We start from the raw sequence: 19,064 nt of genomic DNA on the forward strand, positions 1-19,064 counted from the left end.
TCAGTGTTCCATGGTAGGTTTTTATTACACGTTCTGGTATGCAGAGCAGCAGCAGATCTAAAATGAGAATCACTCAGAATCAACAGGTTGGGATTAATCTGTCCTCCTGTCCAGTGCAAGTGCTGCCACAGTAATAAACAGATATCTGATAACTTCATACTGTCAGCACAAAATGAAACTATGACCTTGACCTGTGCAACACCATCCAGTAATTTTTTCATAACTTCAACATACCATACTACACAGCTATGATCTAATAAGAATCTAAAAGTAATTAACTGGAATTTTTGAAAACTGAAGCCTTAATCAAATATGTATTCTTATCAGGGTTGCAAGCCAGCAATAAATTGGGACATTTAAAAAACTGGGATCCAATCCAATCTGTGATCTGATCAGGGTTCAATGGTTATAATAAATTGGGAGTATTAAAACTGGGATCACATCCAACACTTTATTTTGTCTAAACCACAGGACCTAGCTGTGCTGCAAAGTCAGGAATACTCAATGAACAGACATACCATGTTAGATTAACCCTTAATAAATAATGATGCATAAGCTCAGGAGTCCCAAAAACATGTGGTTTAGCACAGCACTTAATGGTGAGAAGAGCAATTACCAACATTTTACCAGAGATCAATATGAGCTATAAACAGCCATAATAACGCTTTTAGATTTGGCAAGTGGATAACACAGGCACAAAAGCTACACGGAGTCAGCAACAATATGTGTGTGTGTGTGTATGAGTGTGCTCTAAGACGTACTATGGAATTAAAAAAAAAATATTTTGATTTTTGTAGCAGTCTGAATTTCAACTTTTGATTCAAAACAATTTAACTTTTCTACCATACTGCCATGCATGCAGCTACTCCTGTTTTCATTTTGATTTCCAGTAACATACAAATTGTTTGTAATTAAATATAATGAAACAAATGTTGATAGAAATGGAATGAAGTTTCACTCAAAAGTATTCTCTCATACACAAGCGGTCTCTAAATGTTTTTATTTCTGTAAAGACGCACTCCCTTCGTACAGGGATCTTGCAGCTGCAAAATTAAACCTCTGTTCGCCAAATATCAAAAACATATGTATTGATTTTCTAACTATGGGAACAGGCAACAAGCATCAGAACTGATAGGACAAGAGAGAAGTGCTCTTCAGTTGCTGGAAGTTGCCGAAAAGCAAAGGAAATAACAAGTCTTTAATATAAAAATGGACCCCATGTAATTTTACCCAAATTTGAGATTCAATGTAACTTAAGCATTCATTTCAGATGTTCAGAAAGCAAGGGCCAGATGTTCCTTCTGCTTCTCTAACGCTCGAAAACTTTATACTATTAAAAAAAAAATACCCTCAATTAATTCCAACAAGGACTACAAAACCAAGATTGTTTTTACAAAACAACAGACGACTCCTATGAACTAGTGCAGAGTAGTATTTTTGAGACAGAGTACCTCCTTGTACACCAAATCATATGCTACTTTTAAAAAACAGCCTATTTTTAACAAGGCACTACATTTTGTGAAATTTTATTCTAACATCAAGCAAATCTTCAACTCTGCTAGAAGAGAGACTTTGGTCTCAGCAGGAATATTCCAGTAAAATAATCCTAAACAAACAGGAAAAAATAGTTTTCTTTCAATTGATAGTCATTTTATTTGCATTTGAAAGGCAAACAAATTATTACGTGTAAAACTCAAGTGCCTAATATATTTATCCTGTTTGTTTTACAATGATTTTCCAATGTTAGAAAATTAAAAGGCAACCCCAAATGAGTGGGAAAAAGATGGAGGAAGGGAGGAAGAAAAATCTTGTTTTGAGGGAACAAAAAGAGAGGATCTCTTCCAGTATTTAATAACGTAGCGAACATCTTGTTGTTAAGATGATAAATTCTGAGTAATTTACACAGAACACACTAAAAATACAGATTTGAGTCATCTTGATCAAAATAAACCTCAGACGTAGCACTTGCTTTTTCCTTTTATGGGCAGATTCTAGACCTTTGGAGCACATGCTTTATTACAGCCAAACTCTTTGAAGCATGTGCAAAATAATGAGTTTATTTAAAATAGGGCGTCAGTCCAATGAACCACTTGACTTGTGTCAGGAAGTACAAACCACCACCTCAGAGAACTGTATCACCACATAAGTCAGTCCTCCTGAACTATCCGTGTCATCAGCTTCTGGTTTTCTCCAGTCAAGTTTCAGTGACGTTGTGTCACGGCACAAGGAAAGCTAAGGGAGGCAGGGGGAGAAGGAGGAAACAGTGAAATTCAGAGGAGGTGCTGAATTCACATTCAATTGGACACAGCTAAGGCTATTACTAAAGAAGGAATGCCTAACATCCTAAGTTCCTGTTAACCACTTGACGCTTGTGGAAGTAGTAGTCATATAATAAAGTACTGGCTTTGAAAAGAAAGGAGGCCTGGGGCTGAGGTCTGGAACAAATTCCTAGCCTGACAGGGACTTTTTAGGAACCTGGTCAAGCAGCTGCACTGCCTGCATGTCAGATTCCCACCCACAGGACGCATTTTTTTTCCCTCCCAGATTTTCTCTCTTCTACCTCAATTGTAAGTGCTTGGGGTCAGGCCCAAGCTTCCCTAACAGCAACGAGCACAATGAGACCTTGATCTTGGTGGGAATACAAGCAGGGAAAAAATAATGATGTCAGCATTTCAGAGCAGGATGTGGAGCTGCTTCGGAGAACTGCAGCTACAAGGCAGCACAGACAGTTGTACTGAAAACTGAGAATAGGACAATGTGGAATGGAAATAAAAATTACTAAGCTAGAAAACCACGAAATTTATTTTCACTTTTTGAGGCTCAAATCTGAAACTTGGCAGCCCATAAAAGGAGTTGCCAGGCAAATCTATGCCAAGGACCAATGTGCAGGCAAGTCCAATCCTTCTGGGAAGCATCTGCACTACAGAGTGAGTGCTGTATACTCTGTCTGCATACGCCTACTAGCTCTAACACATTCTGGATGTGCCAGACTTGTTGCACACGCACTTTACAATTCCTTCTCTGTGCAAGCAGGAAATCCAGCCTATTCTGAGCATGATGGACTTGCGCTCACGCAGCACACCTACGTAAGATCTGATGTTTCCTGTCAGAGCCAGAGTCACCGAGTTTGTACTGTGCAGCCAACCCATAATTGTGCAGTGAATACATCTGACATTTCTGCACGTCTGTAAATCTTGTCAAAATTTCTGAAAGAAGGCTGCATCTTTTACAGAAAGCCTGTCCTTGCAATTTTGTGAAATATTATTGTACCTATTCAACGCCAGTCAAAAAACTGCAAAACTCCGAGAGATGGCCTACTCCTGTAAACTGGAAATGCACTTCCTACTGAAAAAATATTTCTCAGCTGAGATCTTGGAACAGTATACTGGTTTTTGGAGAGCTGCCAAGCATATATTGCATGCAAAACCAACATCTAAAACCATGCGAGGTCCACAGCTGCTAAGATGCTGAAATACACTTGATCATTAATCCTGTCACACCCAGCCCAAAAATCAACTACTCTGACCTCTTCCACTAGCATCCGAAACGGACAGCTCGGCCTCTGAAAAAAACTCTCAGATGAAAAATCACAGTATTTGGTAGAATGACAGATCCTGATATTTAAGAAAACTGAAGTTTAAGCAAAAAAACCTGATTCAAAATTGTAATAATCAGACTGAGGATGTAAATTGAAAATTACTTATACAGCTAATCTTGGAAAGGTAAAATTAGGTGCGTGTTTAAGCTAAGGCTATAAAAGTCAAATGTTAGAAAAGTGATTTGTATCTTGTTCAAGCTGGTAAATACAGGATTTGTTCACAGGTATCAGGGGACAAAACATGCTACATATTTATCAAGTATTCTGTAGTCTGTTCCACTATTACATCCCTAGTAGTTTTAACATACGCTCATTTCACTCTCAGCAAGAACAGCTTTGAAAATACGCCTATGTTCTAGTAAGCTTCAGTGATGCTTGGTTTTATAAATATAAGACCAAGTATGCAGGATTGCAGCTAGTGAAGTCATAGAAGCAGAAGATCTATGGTGTAGATGTGCCACCCAGTTTTCTTTGCCAATATGTGCATTAAGATCTTGGACTTGAATTACACTACAGAATTACTAAATCTTGGGACAGAGCTATAAAATTTGTCTTTACTGCCTTACTGAGCATCATCACCAGGTGAACAGGCAACAACTAGGCAAAAGGACTGAATTACCTTCAAGTCAAGTAATGTTTCCTTCCACTGATTTTAATCAATTTCCCGAACAGTTCTTATCCACATATGAGAACTAACTTCCTTATATAATTTTCCTCTAGGAAAAATAAAGTCTCTTCTGTTTTATGATCAACTCAAGAAGGGTTCAATAGTCAGCCTGTAGATAGTCTTATGTGGGCAAACATATACAGCCATGCTCTTACTTCATTTAGAAAGTTGAAGCAAATTGCTTGTTTTTACAGCATGTGCTGCATTGCTTTGAAGATAACATAGGGAAAATTTCTTCACTCTTTTTTTTTTTTTTATTATTTTTACTTTTTGATTTTAATCCCCCAACATATAAGATGTATTACCTGACAAAAAGTATGATATTTCTATTCTTGACTATTATAGAAGAAGAATCAAGTGAGTGAGTTAAAAATATAATCTTGGTTCATCCACTTCTCAACACACCTGCTGCTCTCCATTTCAGTCGCAAACTCTTTCAGGTCAAAACTGACATCATTACTAGAGAAACCTGAATGATGAAGACATTGAGCTGCCAGTTTCTAATGCAGCCTTACCAAGTTACTGTCAATCAGTGATTGTAATTTAAAAAAAAGCATACAACGCTAAGAAATATTAAGAACAATTATCTTGTGTCCAATTGGAACGTTAGACCTCTAGACAGAAGGGTTCATTCCTTGCAGCCTGCCAAAATTTTAGTAAATGACACTGGCCCTTTAACAGATGGGATACATGCTTCTTAGCTTGCCAGGATCCTAATAAAAGACACTGGCTTCTTTAAAATGAAGGACACATACCTCTCAAATTGCCAGTATCCAAATTGGGAGTCAGCAGTTTAAAATAAAGGCACTCATCAATCTGGCAAAATCAAGGGCACGGCATAGAAATTTTAAAACAAATGGTACAAAGTTTCTCCCGACACTACTTAACTTAGATGAACTAAATACTTAAACACTGGCTAAGCATATCCAGTAGCAGCACTGCAGCAACTGGATACCTTACTAGACTTTAAACCAGTAAATGTTAGCAACAGACAGAAGGGTTGGGGTTGTTGGGGTTTGGATTTATTTCTTTTCCCCATCAAACCCATCAGCTACCACTTACATGGCTGACCACACACTACATGGCTCAAGTGAAAGCAGGGTGTCTTTTCCCTGGGCACTGACCAACACCACAAAGGCTGGCCTGTATGGGAAGACTCTGCCTACCCAAAAGGAACCATACCTGCTTCCATTCCATCTCCCAGGAGCAGGATGCTCCAGTGAAGGAGACACCTCTGAAAGCTTTCCCCATGCCCTGACAACCTGCATTACTACAACTTGGAAAGTTTTACAGCAACTGCAGACACCTCTTTGAGAGCCAGCAAGGATGGGCTCTTTAACTTTTCTGGTAGCAGCCACCATAGGGAAACAAAGACCTTCTTCAGCATATCATGAAGTACATCTGGATGAGCTGTGGAAAGGGAGAGAGGAGTTTGCTGAGCTTTCTCAGCACTTACAAACTGTCCCTAGCACCTGAAGGGCAGACATGGGGAAAAGTAGAAAACTAAATTTTCTTTACCTGGAAAGATAACGAAGTTGCTGAGATTGGGCATGAAAAATGAGTATTTTATGAACAAGACCAAGAACTGGGCTTATTCACATCAGTGGTTCCTTTCATCTTAGTCTCAGAGCTTTACCTCAGAAATATGGCAACTGACAGCTGGCACACACCTAGCTTCTTGCCTTGCCCATCTCATCCGCCCCACTGCTTGCAGACCTTTGTCTCTTCAGACTGATTTTAACCGTCTGAACCTGCTTTCTTCCTGGTGTCTCTTGGCCTACTCAGCATTTGTGGAGCAGATATTTCTGCAACACGTGGCTAACCAGCAAACACGGCACAGAAAAGAACATACCCAAGTACAAACACTACCACTTGATAGCACAGCTAGCTGAAGCCAAAGAAATCTGAATTGCTGAAAACCACAGAAGAAGCTGTCAGGAGAGAAGGGAGGAGGTTCTCAATTTAGAGAAGCAAATTAAAAAATTACTAAGTCAGCTGGTCTTGGGAATGGGCAGAGGTGAAACAGCTTTTAAAGGAATTGTTCTTCACCAGCTTACCAGAAATTGTGATCTGAATAGTAGCTACCAGAGTGAAGTGCAAAAAACCTGCAGGAGACAGGCAAGCTCCTCCTGTCACACAGCAACCCTGACTCGACTCTGCCAGAAGACCAGCCTGCGTTGCCTGGACCTGACTGCCAGCGGACATGGTCTGGGACATCTCCAGCCAGGCTGTCTGTCTGTCCCTTCAAGCAATCCCTTGCTTTGAAGTTTTTCATCTGATGAACACAGATGCCACCATCATTTACTCACCTTTCACGTTCATCTTTCATTTTCTCCAGCTCCTCCTCTTTAAGCACGTCTTGCTTTGGATTCCCCTTCTGATCTGTTTTCCCACTTTTATCTTCTTTTTTCTTTCCAAATCTGTTTAAGATAGCAAGGAAGGAGTCAGGAGGAAATAATTACTAGAAGAAAAATCAAAACTTATGCATCATAAACCACAGAAATTTTAGGCAATCAAAACACTGTTTTTATCTAAGTTACTCAGATTTCCCACTTGGCAAAATAAATTACCAGTAATGAATGGACCATATGCAATAGGAAGGACTAGTTAGGTTACAAATTGATTTGGGCCCTGTACTTTTGAAAGCTATTGCCTGAAACAAAGTTGAAAAGCCCCACCAAACCTGACACGCAAGTCACTGCAGGGCTGCACTATTAATATGGCACATTTTAAAGTGGCTGAACATTCTTCTTGCCACAGGACAGCTCTCTGAAAGTAATCTGCAGTGGCTGTGGTGTCAGCACCCAAACTGGACCATGTGTTCTAGTCTTATCAGTAACTACTGTCTCTCATTCATGTCTGGCCTTAATTAAAGGATTTGTTCTTTGTTTAAGTAAGGATGCAATCGGAAATAAAATCTTGCTGTGTTCTGAGAGTACAAAAATAGCCAGTTCATAAGAGCTCCTTTTTCAAGTACTTCTGGGTTTTTCTTTCTGCCTAGTAATATACTATCATGTAATATTTATGCTATGAAAGTCCTCCGGAGACCCCAATCAGTTCAGGGGTCCCACTGTTCTATACACTGTACAAATATGCGTAACAAGTCTGCTTTGCGCAGTCTATAAAAGGTGACTGAACTGGGGAGCTACATTTCATTTCTGATGGAGCTAGATGGAACATGGGGGTCAAGTATGTCAAATATGCTCATGAATGAAGGACCAAAAAGTACAAAAACCTCCTCTCCTCTTCCCCAGTCAGAAATTCTCAGTTCCCCAAGTAAGTAAATGATCAGTCTCTATCTGTCCATGCAAATCAATATTGTCCTTGCATGCATGACAACAACGTAAAGTAACGATTTCTTCATTAAGTATACCATATTACGAAGTAAATACTCTGACTCAGAACTGCAAACTCCTCTGTGAAAGTCTGCAGCATTGTCTTGGTGATCTTTCTTTTACCCTTTTTATTTTTCATGTCAGCCCAAACTGCCTCAAGTGGAATAGCTGAATTACTGTGCATATACTTAAGCTGTAAATCATTGACTTTAGGTGTCTCCTCTGACAAAAGCAGAAATCTTGCAAATACTCTGTCAGGCTCATAAATTAATGATCCAAATTTTTTTGTGAATGTAATCAATAATTCTGAGCTTGTGGTCAAATAAAGTTCTTAGGGACTCCGCAGCAAGTCTTTCAGACAATAAGAACCTGGTTAAAAAGGGAATGATGGGCATGAGAGACAGGCACATAGTGTGTGGTGCTAATGAGAAGGGCAAATACTGCTGCTAACAACATGAGATGCTTTATCCTGGCTCTGCCAAGGATTGTGCTGAAGAGTAGGAGGAGTCGTATCTCAGTGCGTGGTTTTCTCTTCCTTTTTTTAATGTGTGGCAATAGGGATAGATAGTGTCTTACGTTCTTTGAGGGGTCCTTTGATAAAAAATATGCATACCCCTAATCTATAAACAATCTTCAATTCCTTTTTTTAGGTCTCTAGACATTTCAGTGCTTCCAGAAAGACTGCAGGTACTTTCCATACTTTTGCTTTTCCTGAGTATAGAGCAGTACACTAATTCCACTACTGCCTTCTGAGTTCTAGCAGTCCCAAGAGAATGTGGAGCCACAAACCTCATCAGAGGGTGGTAGCAGCAGTGAAGGCAGCAGTTGGGAAACACAAGAGAGAGAGGTTGTACATACAGAGTGAGAAGATGCAAAGTGAGAAGGGCTCACAGATACAAGATGACCCAGGTGAAAAAGAAAAGCTTGATGAAACTGCATATATTGCTCTCTACAGAGCTGTCAGGCAGCCAAACAATAAATCGCCTGGGGATGAGCACCAGCAGGCTGCACCTGAAAGACCCCTGCTTTCTAACACTTGCACATGCTGCGATGGTCTCATGGCAGTTTTCTCAAGAGAGGCTGTATTAGCACTTGCATCTTGGTCATAATCCAACTCTGGTACTTTTTTTATATTCAGGCTGCCTGCTTTTCTCCCACAGTTTCAATTACAGGTTTGCAGAGTCTCATATTCGACTGTAGGATGTATTGATTATTAAAACATTATTCTTGGGCATTTTGTATTGCTGCAGGGAGTTGAAGTTAGATATGTTGCATACTCGAGAGAAATGTATATATATAAAAATAATTTTTAACATACTTCCCTTTCAAGTCTAGAAATTATTTCTTGCTTACTGGGGAAATAAATTTTAAACAAAATAAAGCGACAATTTTGATTGTAGTAACTGCCAACATAACAACTCTTATCAAAAATAGTGCTCTTTGCTGGTAGAGCTGTTCCTGCCATAAAACTGGCAAGTTCCAGTGTAATTATAAATTGGGAATATTGAGTTGGTCTTGATGAAAACAACTTTTGCTTTTTTTGCTATTTTTAGCTTTAGATGGGATTTGCGCAGGCTTACAATTTTTACCTGTTACACTAAGTATACAGCGTCTAGCTCAAGGCTAGGGAAACATTCAGATTTTTGGTCTCTTTTGCACATTTCTATACCATAAAAATCCATTCTCTTTTATTATTATTGTAATGTTTTTCAGCTCAATAAAAATCTTGCACAAACACTAAAAAAATAAAAGCAGAAAAAAATCTTTAACACTGTTAAGAAAAGCAATATAGGATAGACAGCATTAAACCACAAAGCCCCCAGTAGCATCTCTGCCTGAATTTATACACTGTCCTAAAATTTATGGTCTGCTCACTGATGCGTTCTAATTGCCATGGGCTTCCGATGATAAAATTAGCTTCCACCCATTGTAATTTTGCATGGGTTTGTGCACTACAGGCTTAATGGTTCTCTACTGCTTATGGGAACAAAAAAAATGAAGAGTACTTGCTGTCCAACTGGGTTTGATCACGTTCTCACTGATATCAATGTGAGGCTCTCCACTGATCCCAACAAGGACAGGATAAAACCTATTGTCAAAATCATACTATAGAATTAATCAAATCCATATTAAAATTCTATGAAAACTGAATGGCTTTAGGATTTGGAGTTTCCAATTCCCCAGGCAACAAATAATTGGATTGTGGTAAAATCTGCCTTCCATATTAATACTATTTTCAGAAGAATAAAAACAATGAAAAAATGTATGGCACGCATTTTTGAAACGTCTGTTTTGCTATACTCTGCACAGCAAAATTCTCTTCAACTTAATATACGACGGAATTGTTACTCTGAAAACCTTATGTAATAAATGGAGACATATAACAACCAGACCTGAAACCAAATGAATCAACTGTATCCTCTCATTCTATATCCATCTATAATCGATTTATGTCAAATGAAGCCACTTGTAATCACGACAGGAAAAAAATCTGTTATCTTCCCAGCTTGAGTGACTGCCGCAGTTCTCTGATTATCCACTGTAAATGCTTGGGAAGTACTGTTACAGAAGTTGAAGCCCTAATACCCCTAGTATACTTTTCAGTTGAGAATATTAATATTCCAACTACTCAGAGCACAGTCTTCCTGTAAACAAAAGGATAAAGGGATTTTCTTTATATGATCAGACCTCTGAGCACTTCATCCTTATGGGAAAACCCCATATGCAATGGTTGAAAACAGGCTGTGCAAGAGCAAGGATCTACCCTATTTCTATTAATTTCAAAGGATGCCCTGCAAGTAACTAAAAATTTTCCTCTTCGAAGCATTAAATAAATGAAGTCTCTGAATACCAAATGTGTGTTGTCATCTTGCAGTATTTATTACCATTCTATTTGTATAGCATTAAAGCATATGCATGCTTTTTTTCAAGGCTTCCAAGGGATAAAAATTAAAACAAACCTCCTATAGACCTGTTCTGTTGTACTTGGGCTAAACGTCTTATATGCAAGACCTAAAGCTGTGGTCATGGCAACACTTTGTTTCCGTGTGGAGCTGCGAGCGTGGAGATCTCAAATGTGTTGATATTTGCTTCAAGGATTAAAAAGCAGGCAGGTCTATAAAGTCCCAGACTTCTAAGCAGCAGAAACATCTGGTGGGTGGAACCCTAACAAGCTTGCTGACTAAATTCAGCAATTTGGATTTCCTCGTTAATTCAGTTGGCCTAGATCAGTAGGTGTCACTGCAGCTAACAGGGTGCAGAACGAAATTGCAAACATCTGCAGGGAAGTAATTCAAGAGGGCCTATGACACAGTCAAGCAAGATACAAAGCCTAACAATGTCATAAAATCCTGACATCTCCAGAAATGATCTGTAAAAAAAACAGAGTGATTTGTAAAGTACATATAAGAAAAGCTCTGACTCCTAGTCATTTCACAGCAAATGGGGAAAAATGCTGAGATTATTAAAGCAGGTCCCTTATGAAAGACTAGAAATAACCCTTAAAATTAAATTTAAATGTGAGTATGAATGAATGAGTGAGCAAGAAAGATAAAGATACTAATAAGGTATGATTTTCAGGTCCACACAGGGACTATAAAAAGCTTATTAACTGCCACTACTGCCGTGTGTTTTAAGTTGTTTTATCACTCAGCTTTACAGCAGAAGAAATACTTTAGAAGCTGTGCTGTGCTTTGATTAATCACTTTCATACATACACTTTTACGGAGTATTAAACATTGCCGTAAAGATCCTTAGTGAGTCAGACTTGTTGGTGATTACAGACCAGGCTCATTTTACATTTATGTTAATAGCAGCATTAATGAAATACATCTTTTACATTTTTAGTGGCTCTCTAAATACCTAAAAGGTTTGTTATTAAATGTTTACTTATTGGGCAGAAGTATGCCATTGAGTATTACATCAGTGGGACCAACAGCTTTGCAAGAGCTGAAATAAAACTACAAAAAGAAGAGAACATGTTTTGGTAAAACATATTTTGACATTTTGAGAACAGAGCACACATAGCAAGGGATGGACAACACTGTTCAAATCTTTACCAATATCCAAGAAGATGAAAGTACCTCCATGACATGAATTAAACTTCTAATAAAAGGGCAGCTATGTGTGGGGGCCTCTGAGCCGCGAGGGGTGAGCATCTCTTTTCCTTGCCCCACTGCCACTCCCCCTGCTCCCCACAGTGAGCAGATCCCATTCTCTTCGTGGAGGATTTAGCCCCAGTGACATCAAGATGCCTCAGTGTATGAGATCTGTTGCAGCAAGACCTCCTCATGACAAAGCCTTACCCAGGAGCTGGTTTTGACCCAACCTCCCTGCTTTGGCAGGGTAAGAGAAAAGCCATGGTAAGATGACAAGCAAAGGAGAAGGTCATTTCGGCCCCTCCTGCTCCCTGCTCCCAGGTGGAAAGTGCCTCCAACTCAGAGGAAAGGGAGAGGAAGGGGTAAAATGGGAACACCACCACCGGGCTGCGCAGTGCTGCACACACCACCAGTACTGTTTGGTAAGTTGGAAAGAGCTTTGGAAAAATAAAGAAAAAAGATCCACTTTTAACTAGATTTAATGAGGTTTGCTTGCAGGAAAGAGTTACACGGCTAGCCTGGTGCCTCCCAGCTCTCCCACCTGCTGCAGCTCACTCCCAGGGCAGCACCAAGTGAGAGGCAGTCGGCAAGAGCAGCAACTTTCCACAGTGAATAGGGCAGCTTCGGCAATCAAAAATAGCTCCCATGAAAGGGAGAAATGACCAAACCTCTGATTTATTATATCAATGGAGGCACATGGCAATTTATTAAGGTGTCCTGTGCTACAATTATTATTTGTGTTCTGCAAATGTAGCTAAACTTCATGAATGTGAGTGTCCTCGTATTTAGCAATCTTCAGATTATTTTGGGAGAGAATCCATAGTATTCTAATGTTGCAGGAGTTAAACTGGTTATGGTCAGCAAGAAAAGAGAAGGTTATGTAGAAAATGCAAATATAAAGAAATCCACATTACTAACAGCGATATATGTTGCTCCTGTAATATCAACATTAAGCAAACAAGTGATTTTTTTTGTTTTTTATTTTTAATTTACTGTATCAGGCTGCTGGAGCTAGACTAAAATGACTGAGATTCCAGATGCAGTCTAATGGGAGTAAAACTTATCTTTTTAACAACTCTGATTAAACACAACCTCCCCCCACCCATTTATTTCTTTGATGCCCAAATTAGCATCCTTTCTGCAGCATGCTGAATTAATTAGTACAGTGACAAAGAATTAGTCCAGATAAGATCAAAGCTGAAACCATATTTATCTGGAATTTGAAATTAAGAGCAGAGAGTATTAACCCCCAACACTTCAAGGAGCTTTCCACATTGCATACTTAGTAAGCCTTCCCGGAGTTCATTCAAAATAAATCAACAGTGCAATTTTTTCCCCACTGAAGTTTTGCTAAAAGGAAAATACATTTGCCGTGAAGCCTGCGACAATGGGGAACTGCCTTTAATGCATACCCTGTACATGCTACTCATTATGTAACTTGTAGGCATCAGTAGAACAAAGCAAACAAAGCTGAGAAAAGACAGTTAATCACATGTGTATTAATGCTTGGATCATCACGTTGTTCACAGACTTAAGGGCTAATGAAAGAATTCCCAGCACCAAATCTGAGAAGCTGCTTGCTGTAACACCTCACAGGTAAATAATCTATAATCTTCAATGAAGAGGGTCATATGCTGAAAGCAAATGCCAAACAGAAGCTGTAAGTTACACACTGAAGTTTACTCTGAGAGTATCAACCATGGAAACAGCAACAGAAGAAAAATCTTCATTGCTGGTACCAGTCTTGGATATTATCTATGTTTCAGTATCAGATAAAAGACTGGAGGCTGTTTGCCATGTATAATGCAAGAGGTTGCTCTTCGCCTAGAAATTGCAGAACAAAGGCAATCTAAATAATCGCCTTTAAATCTCTTCACCTATCATCTTCCCCAAGCCTTTGAGCCCCGTATCCTTATTTCTTAAATGAAGAGCTTGCTCTTATTTTACATAGAAGTGAGTTACTGTAACTCATTCTGGTAATTAGAGATTGGGAAATCCCTATCAGTGGGGCAGTTCTGTCCATCTGTACCATATATCAAATCTTACTTCTGTAGCATATGAAATGACCAAAGACAAAAACCAAGGAATGTGACGGTACCCTATGAAGAAGATGGTACCCTAAGAAGTTAGAAGTGGTAGCTGCAAAGCCACAAAGTCCATCTACTGAACCAATGGAATGGAATAACTCTCATTGGCTGCTATGTAAATATAGACAACAGAAGGCAGCTATGAAGAGTCATCCTTCACACTTCCAGGAATTTAAAACATGCTGAGGTAGTCTGAGTGTTGGAGATGGTGTTTATGAAGAGGGATTACGACTACTATTACATGACCAGGAAAATTGTGATGTTGAATGGCAGCTACGCATCTGCTTCCATGAAATGATGCTTCAGTCCTCTGCTGACCATGTTGCTAGTCTTTCTGCTCACCAGTAAAAGAATCTGCATTCCACATCACATATATCAAGAAAGAAAAAACTGCAGTAATAGAGCACAGCTGTGATTTACAGCTTGATCAGAAGGAGGAAAAAAATGATTTATAGTCTGTCCAATGCAACAAGCCCTGCTTGCTTGTCCACCAGACTGTGCAAATACCCTCCACCCAAGTAAGGATTTATTCCCATATACTCTTATTTTCCCCTACTTCTCATACAACATCAGCCATTTTCCCCTCTTGGTTCCACCTTACAGGCAAGTAGTTTCTTCTGAAGTACTAATCGTGTCCCAGACAGTGCACAGAAACATGGCTGTGCCTACTCTGTATGGAGTCTGCAAATGCCAATCTGCCAACCCCAGAGGAACACGTTAATCACACCCAAGCCTTGGGCACAGTAACTCCATACTCAAAGCAAAGACCAGAGTACTAAGCCCCTGACTCTGCCTTCTCAATTCCCATTTCATAGTCATCCATCTTCTCATGTCTCCATGAGAAGAAAGAGAGAATCAGGTAGTTAGGCTAGCTGCTGATTTTTCCAGGAATTTGTTACTCTCTGTCACGCAGAAAAAGATAAATGCAGTTTCTGACTGAACCTGTTCCTCTAAGGTTCAGTCAGTAATACAAAGTAGGAGACAGAGACTCCCAGTACAATCTGTGTGTGTTGCCAGCTGCTCCTCCAGAACTACTTGCTGACTTTGTGGTTTTCTCACACGTGGATTTGGAAATTCTGCCGTCAAGTGACAGCCAGCATGCCTCGGTGTCCCACCAGCACCTCCAGCCCCCCGTAGTTAACAGGGCCACTTGAAGGTGGGACAGGGGAAAGACCAAGTGAAGGGAGCTAAAAGATAGTCTTTGGGTGCCAAACTTGACAACAGCAGGCTGCTGAGTTTTTTCTTTTCTGTTTCATGCTTCCTCATCTATAGTGTGTCTCTTTCCCTATTACTAGCCACACGACCCCAGAATTCACTGACTTATCAACTGCATATGTATTTATTATGCATGTTTATATGGGGAAGGACTTTTCATTTTTCTCATATCGTAACTCATGCTATTTGGTGCTCTTCTTCGTGTTTCAGCTACTGAGGCACTATATGAGAATCTCCACTCACACTACAAAACTTTTTGCTCAGCCCTTTTGGCTATGAAAAAACAACATGCAACTGTGACATTATCGGAACTGCAGATACGAAACTCATGAGGCAAATTAAATACATGACATTTGCAAAGCAAAACTGAAAACCTGCTACATTTGCACTCAGAGCCATGATACCTCGAGGTGTCAGACTTGCTAATCATCTCACCACTGCAGTACTGACCTTCTCAATCAAACCACGTGCCTTCCTTTCCTTACATGCCACAGTGGAGATTTGTTGGGGCTTATGTGACTTTCATGAAGTGAAACCACTCTTTGCAGGTTCCAACAAGATGTCCAGGAAAAACATGACTCTTGAAAAATAGCAGGAGTACAAAGGACTCCCCTGTGTTTTTACTGAGACAGCACCTCAGCCTTCATGAAAGCTCCAGTTTCTATGGGAATGTAGTAATTCTCTAACAATCAATCAATGTTAAGCATATATCATCCATTCTACAAATGAAGAAACTGAGGCATGAAGCGTAAAAATGACTTGCCCATTTAAAAGGTCCTATTCTCTTTCTCTACTGATCATCTCAGAGCTATGATTACATTATCAGTGCACATCTACCTGTCTCATTTTTCAACCAGTTTGCTATGATGCTTTTCCCCTTGAACTATTTCCCACTCATCTTCTCTCCTAACACACTCACTCTCCCACTCCTTGCTCCACACTCCTTTCATATGCTCTGCCGCTGCACTGCTACAGAAATACCTCTTGCTGGAGATTTCTGCTGCAGACTGTGTGGAAGAGATGTGTCTTGGGAACCAGCACTCTTGCCTCCAAGACGCTGCCGAGCAATATGCAGTACAGACATGCAGAGGTATCTCTACAGTAGCTGAGCTACCAAAAACTATCTCCACTCTTTCTCAGTGGGACACATTAGCCTGTATTTGAGCTCTGCACTGCTGAGTGCTTGAGAAACTGTGAATGAAGAGTTAGTACATAGTGAAGAGACTCTTTCAAAGGAAGACTTATAAGAGGGAGAGAGATGGTTCTTAAATAGGAAAGGGAGGTTGTAAAGGCAAAGAGAAAACCTAAGATGACTCGTTTTTAGGGTCCACAAAAAAATAAAAAGGCAAAAGTATCACAAATTCCACCTTTGAGTCTTCACTATAGCTGACAGTTTTACAAAGCAGTAACATTCAAAACAACACCAAAGTAAGAGTGGAGTTATATATACTGTATTTTGAAAAATGTGTTTTGGCATAATAAATAATAGATGGTTTTGCATTTTTAAACTGCCAAAATCAGTCCTTCTGATAAGTAACACCTTCTCTCCCTGGCTTTCACTATTGTACATTACTGATTAGACATAGTAGTTTGTAGTTAACATCCCTCCCTACAGATTTATTATTAGCTGGTATATTCTTTTCAGTAGGATTGTGCTAATGGTAAGGTCTGCTGGAGGCCAACTGCATGAAGCCACTGGGAGGAGAAATCTGTTTGCCTGTCAAAACAGTGGCTATCAATTAGAACTATAAATGTGACTCTTTTAAGTGTCTTAGACGTTAGAGAGATTTCCAGTCATGGACCGGGGGGCTGAATCACTTTCATATTGTACTAAAGGAAGCTTTCAGACATACAGCTGTCCACATGAAACATATTCACTACTATTTTTTGAGCAAGTCCAGAAGAATCAGCCTGACCTGCCAAAATTTCCTCTGCTATTTTCCCAGAAATCACAGATTTGGAGCATTTTATGTGGCATACTGACAAAACTGATACTAGATTATTCTGTGGTTTTCTTAGGAAAACTTGGCTTAGGATAGCTATAACAACAGGGGAAAAAACAATGAAGTTGCTGAATGAAACAATGCATCAAAAAAGAACCAGTGAGACGATGCAATTCCACTGTTCACTGATTCAGGACGCAGCCCTAGCACGGATAGCAATTTCCCCTTCGACAGAGCACCCAGCTCTCATTAGCATCAGTAAGAGTCGTGTGGACATACTGATGGGAATATGTTCCCCTGTACTTTGCAGGAAATTAACAGCACTCACTTGGGGACTGAAGGAGGCACTGTCTGTCACTCTCAGGCAGCCTCTCTGCCAGTTAATTAAGCAAAAAACTCTGCCACAAACCTCAAGAGGAAGCTCTTCCCTCTTCTCGGTACAGCAAAATTGACACGAAGCAAAATGTCAGGAGCAGGAGCTGGGAAGTGGTGATGTTCAGGGAAGATGAACTTCAGCCTGCCTTTGCCAAGACCTTTTGCCACTAGGTTTTTGTGGATTTTAAAAATAGCTATTGGAAATCAAATTGATTAGTTATAGCTGAGTTTAAGCTTTAAGAATGATTTAAGACAGTAGTTTCAACTCTCATACGTTGTGGTTTATGATTACTGATTATTTTCAGCAGAGGTAATCCTAGATGGCACGTATAAAAACAAGCCAGCAAGACGGCTAACCCTCCATGACTCCACTGCTAATTTCATACCAAGAGAGTGACTAACAAATACAGCAAAAAGCAAAGGACTTCACCATACTCACAAAACGTGGCTCTGACAGCTGAAGGACAAGGGTTCAGGATAGGAAAGTTTTCGTCCCGTTGCTACACAATATGCCTGCTCTCTCATCAGGCTGGGAAATTAGACTAAAAGCCTCTGTGCCACTTATAAATAAAGAATAAATATCAGAACTAAGTGACTGAAATTTTTAGTCAATTATGTGAACGACACAGCTCTGTCATGTGTGCTTTCAATAATATTGCTCATGAACTACAGGCCAGAAACTAACTTTATAAGGTTTCAGTGAAGACTGGGCAATCACTTTAGTTTCTTCAATCTTAAAAGCAGTAATTCTGGAGCAGCAGATAGAGAAATACATTTTACTGGATAAGGTCAGAGAAAATTGCTAGAGTAGTGCTTAAACTCATGAAGTACTTTTATTTTGCTGGCTGTTACAACCATATAGCTTGAAGTTGCACAGACAACATAAGCAGCCCAGGTTCCCAAAACATTTTCCTCCTTGCATATTTCTTGCCTTTCACGCATTGACTCCCTACCACAGACGTTTATACACTATTTTTAGAAGAATTATTTGTTATTGGTGCTTATATTGCCAGCCTGTTAATTTTGTGTGACAATGTAGGGAAAAGTCTCTCCGCTTTCTTGTTCAGCTACAGCAAAGCTTTGTTCATCACACAAAGGCTTTGACTTCTTCTCTCACTACCCCCACAGCTCCCTATCCCTAAGGTTATATTCACTCATTTGACTACTTGGAATCCTAAACCACTGGCGCTGATTTTACCTGCTGACCAAAATGAGGACAGATACCCTACTAATTCAGCACATTATCATATCAGCATAAAAATGTTAGTTTGAAAAAGAACTTAACTATGAGGGTGATAAAACAAATGTTAAATTCAAAGCCCTTAGCAGCATAGAAGGCTGTAGAACACAGATGAAGTCTGTAACTTATTTTATTAAAACTTCTGCCACAGGAGCTGCCAGGAGAAAACAGTATCACTGCATGAATAAAAACTAAATAGTGCTGATAAAAAACTACTTTAGGGTGTGTAGTCAGTCACTGAACTTAACCCTTTCTTTTGTTTCCAAACTGTGCCTGATTCAATCACCATTTCTCCTGAATATATTAGTTATTAGCACCCATCCACGAAATAATTTGTGGGAAAAAACTCTGGCTTACAGGTTACCCATGAACTGAACACACTGAGTATTCATTACAATGACCATTCTGCTTATTCATTGTTAACTGCAACTGATCACATTTTGTTTCTACTCCTTAAGTTGATAACTCCTTGTTTAAAAACTACCTTTGCAAGCAGAGGGAAGGAGA

General features: G+C 39.6%; 1 protein-coding gene across 5 annotated transcripts in view; it reads right to left on the reverse strand.

Annotated features, from left to right (window-relative positions):
* The window catches only part of PARD3B (par-3 family cell polarity regulator beta), a 413,289-nt gene that overhangs the window by 93,143 nt on the left and 301,082 nt on the right, over positions 1-19,064 (reverse strand). For 4 of the 5 annotated variants that reach the window (XM_056349156.1, XM_056349159.1, XM_056349157.1 and 1 more), the window contains one exon: positions 6,575-6,685. In XM_056349156.1, coding sequence (XP_056205131.1) covers positions 6,575-6,685 — 111 coding nt within the window. Of the gene's footprint in view, positions 1-1,647; positions 2,233-6,574; positions 6,686-19,064 lie in introns of those variants that run through there. The other variant, XM_056349160.1, reaches the window with a different exon arrangement.

Source organism: Falco biarmicus, chromosome 8 (assembly GCF_023638135.1).
Source record: "Falco biarmicus isolate bFalBia1 chromosome 8, bFalBia1.pri, whole genome shotgun sequence".
NCBI classification, from domain to species: domain Eukaryota; kingdom Metazoa; phylum Chordata; class Aves; order Falconiformes; family Falconidae; genus Falco; species Falco biarmicus.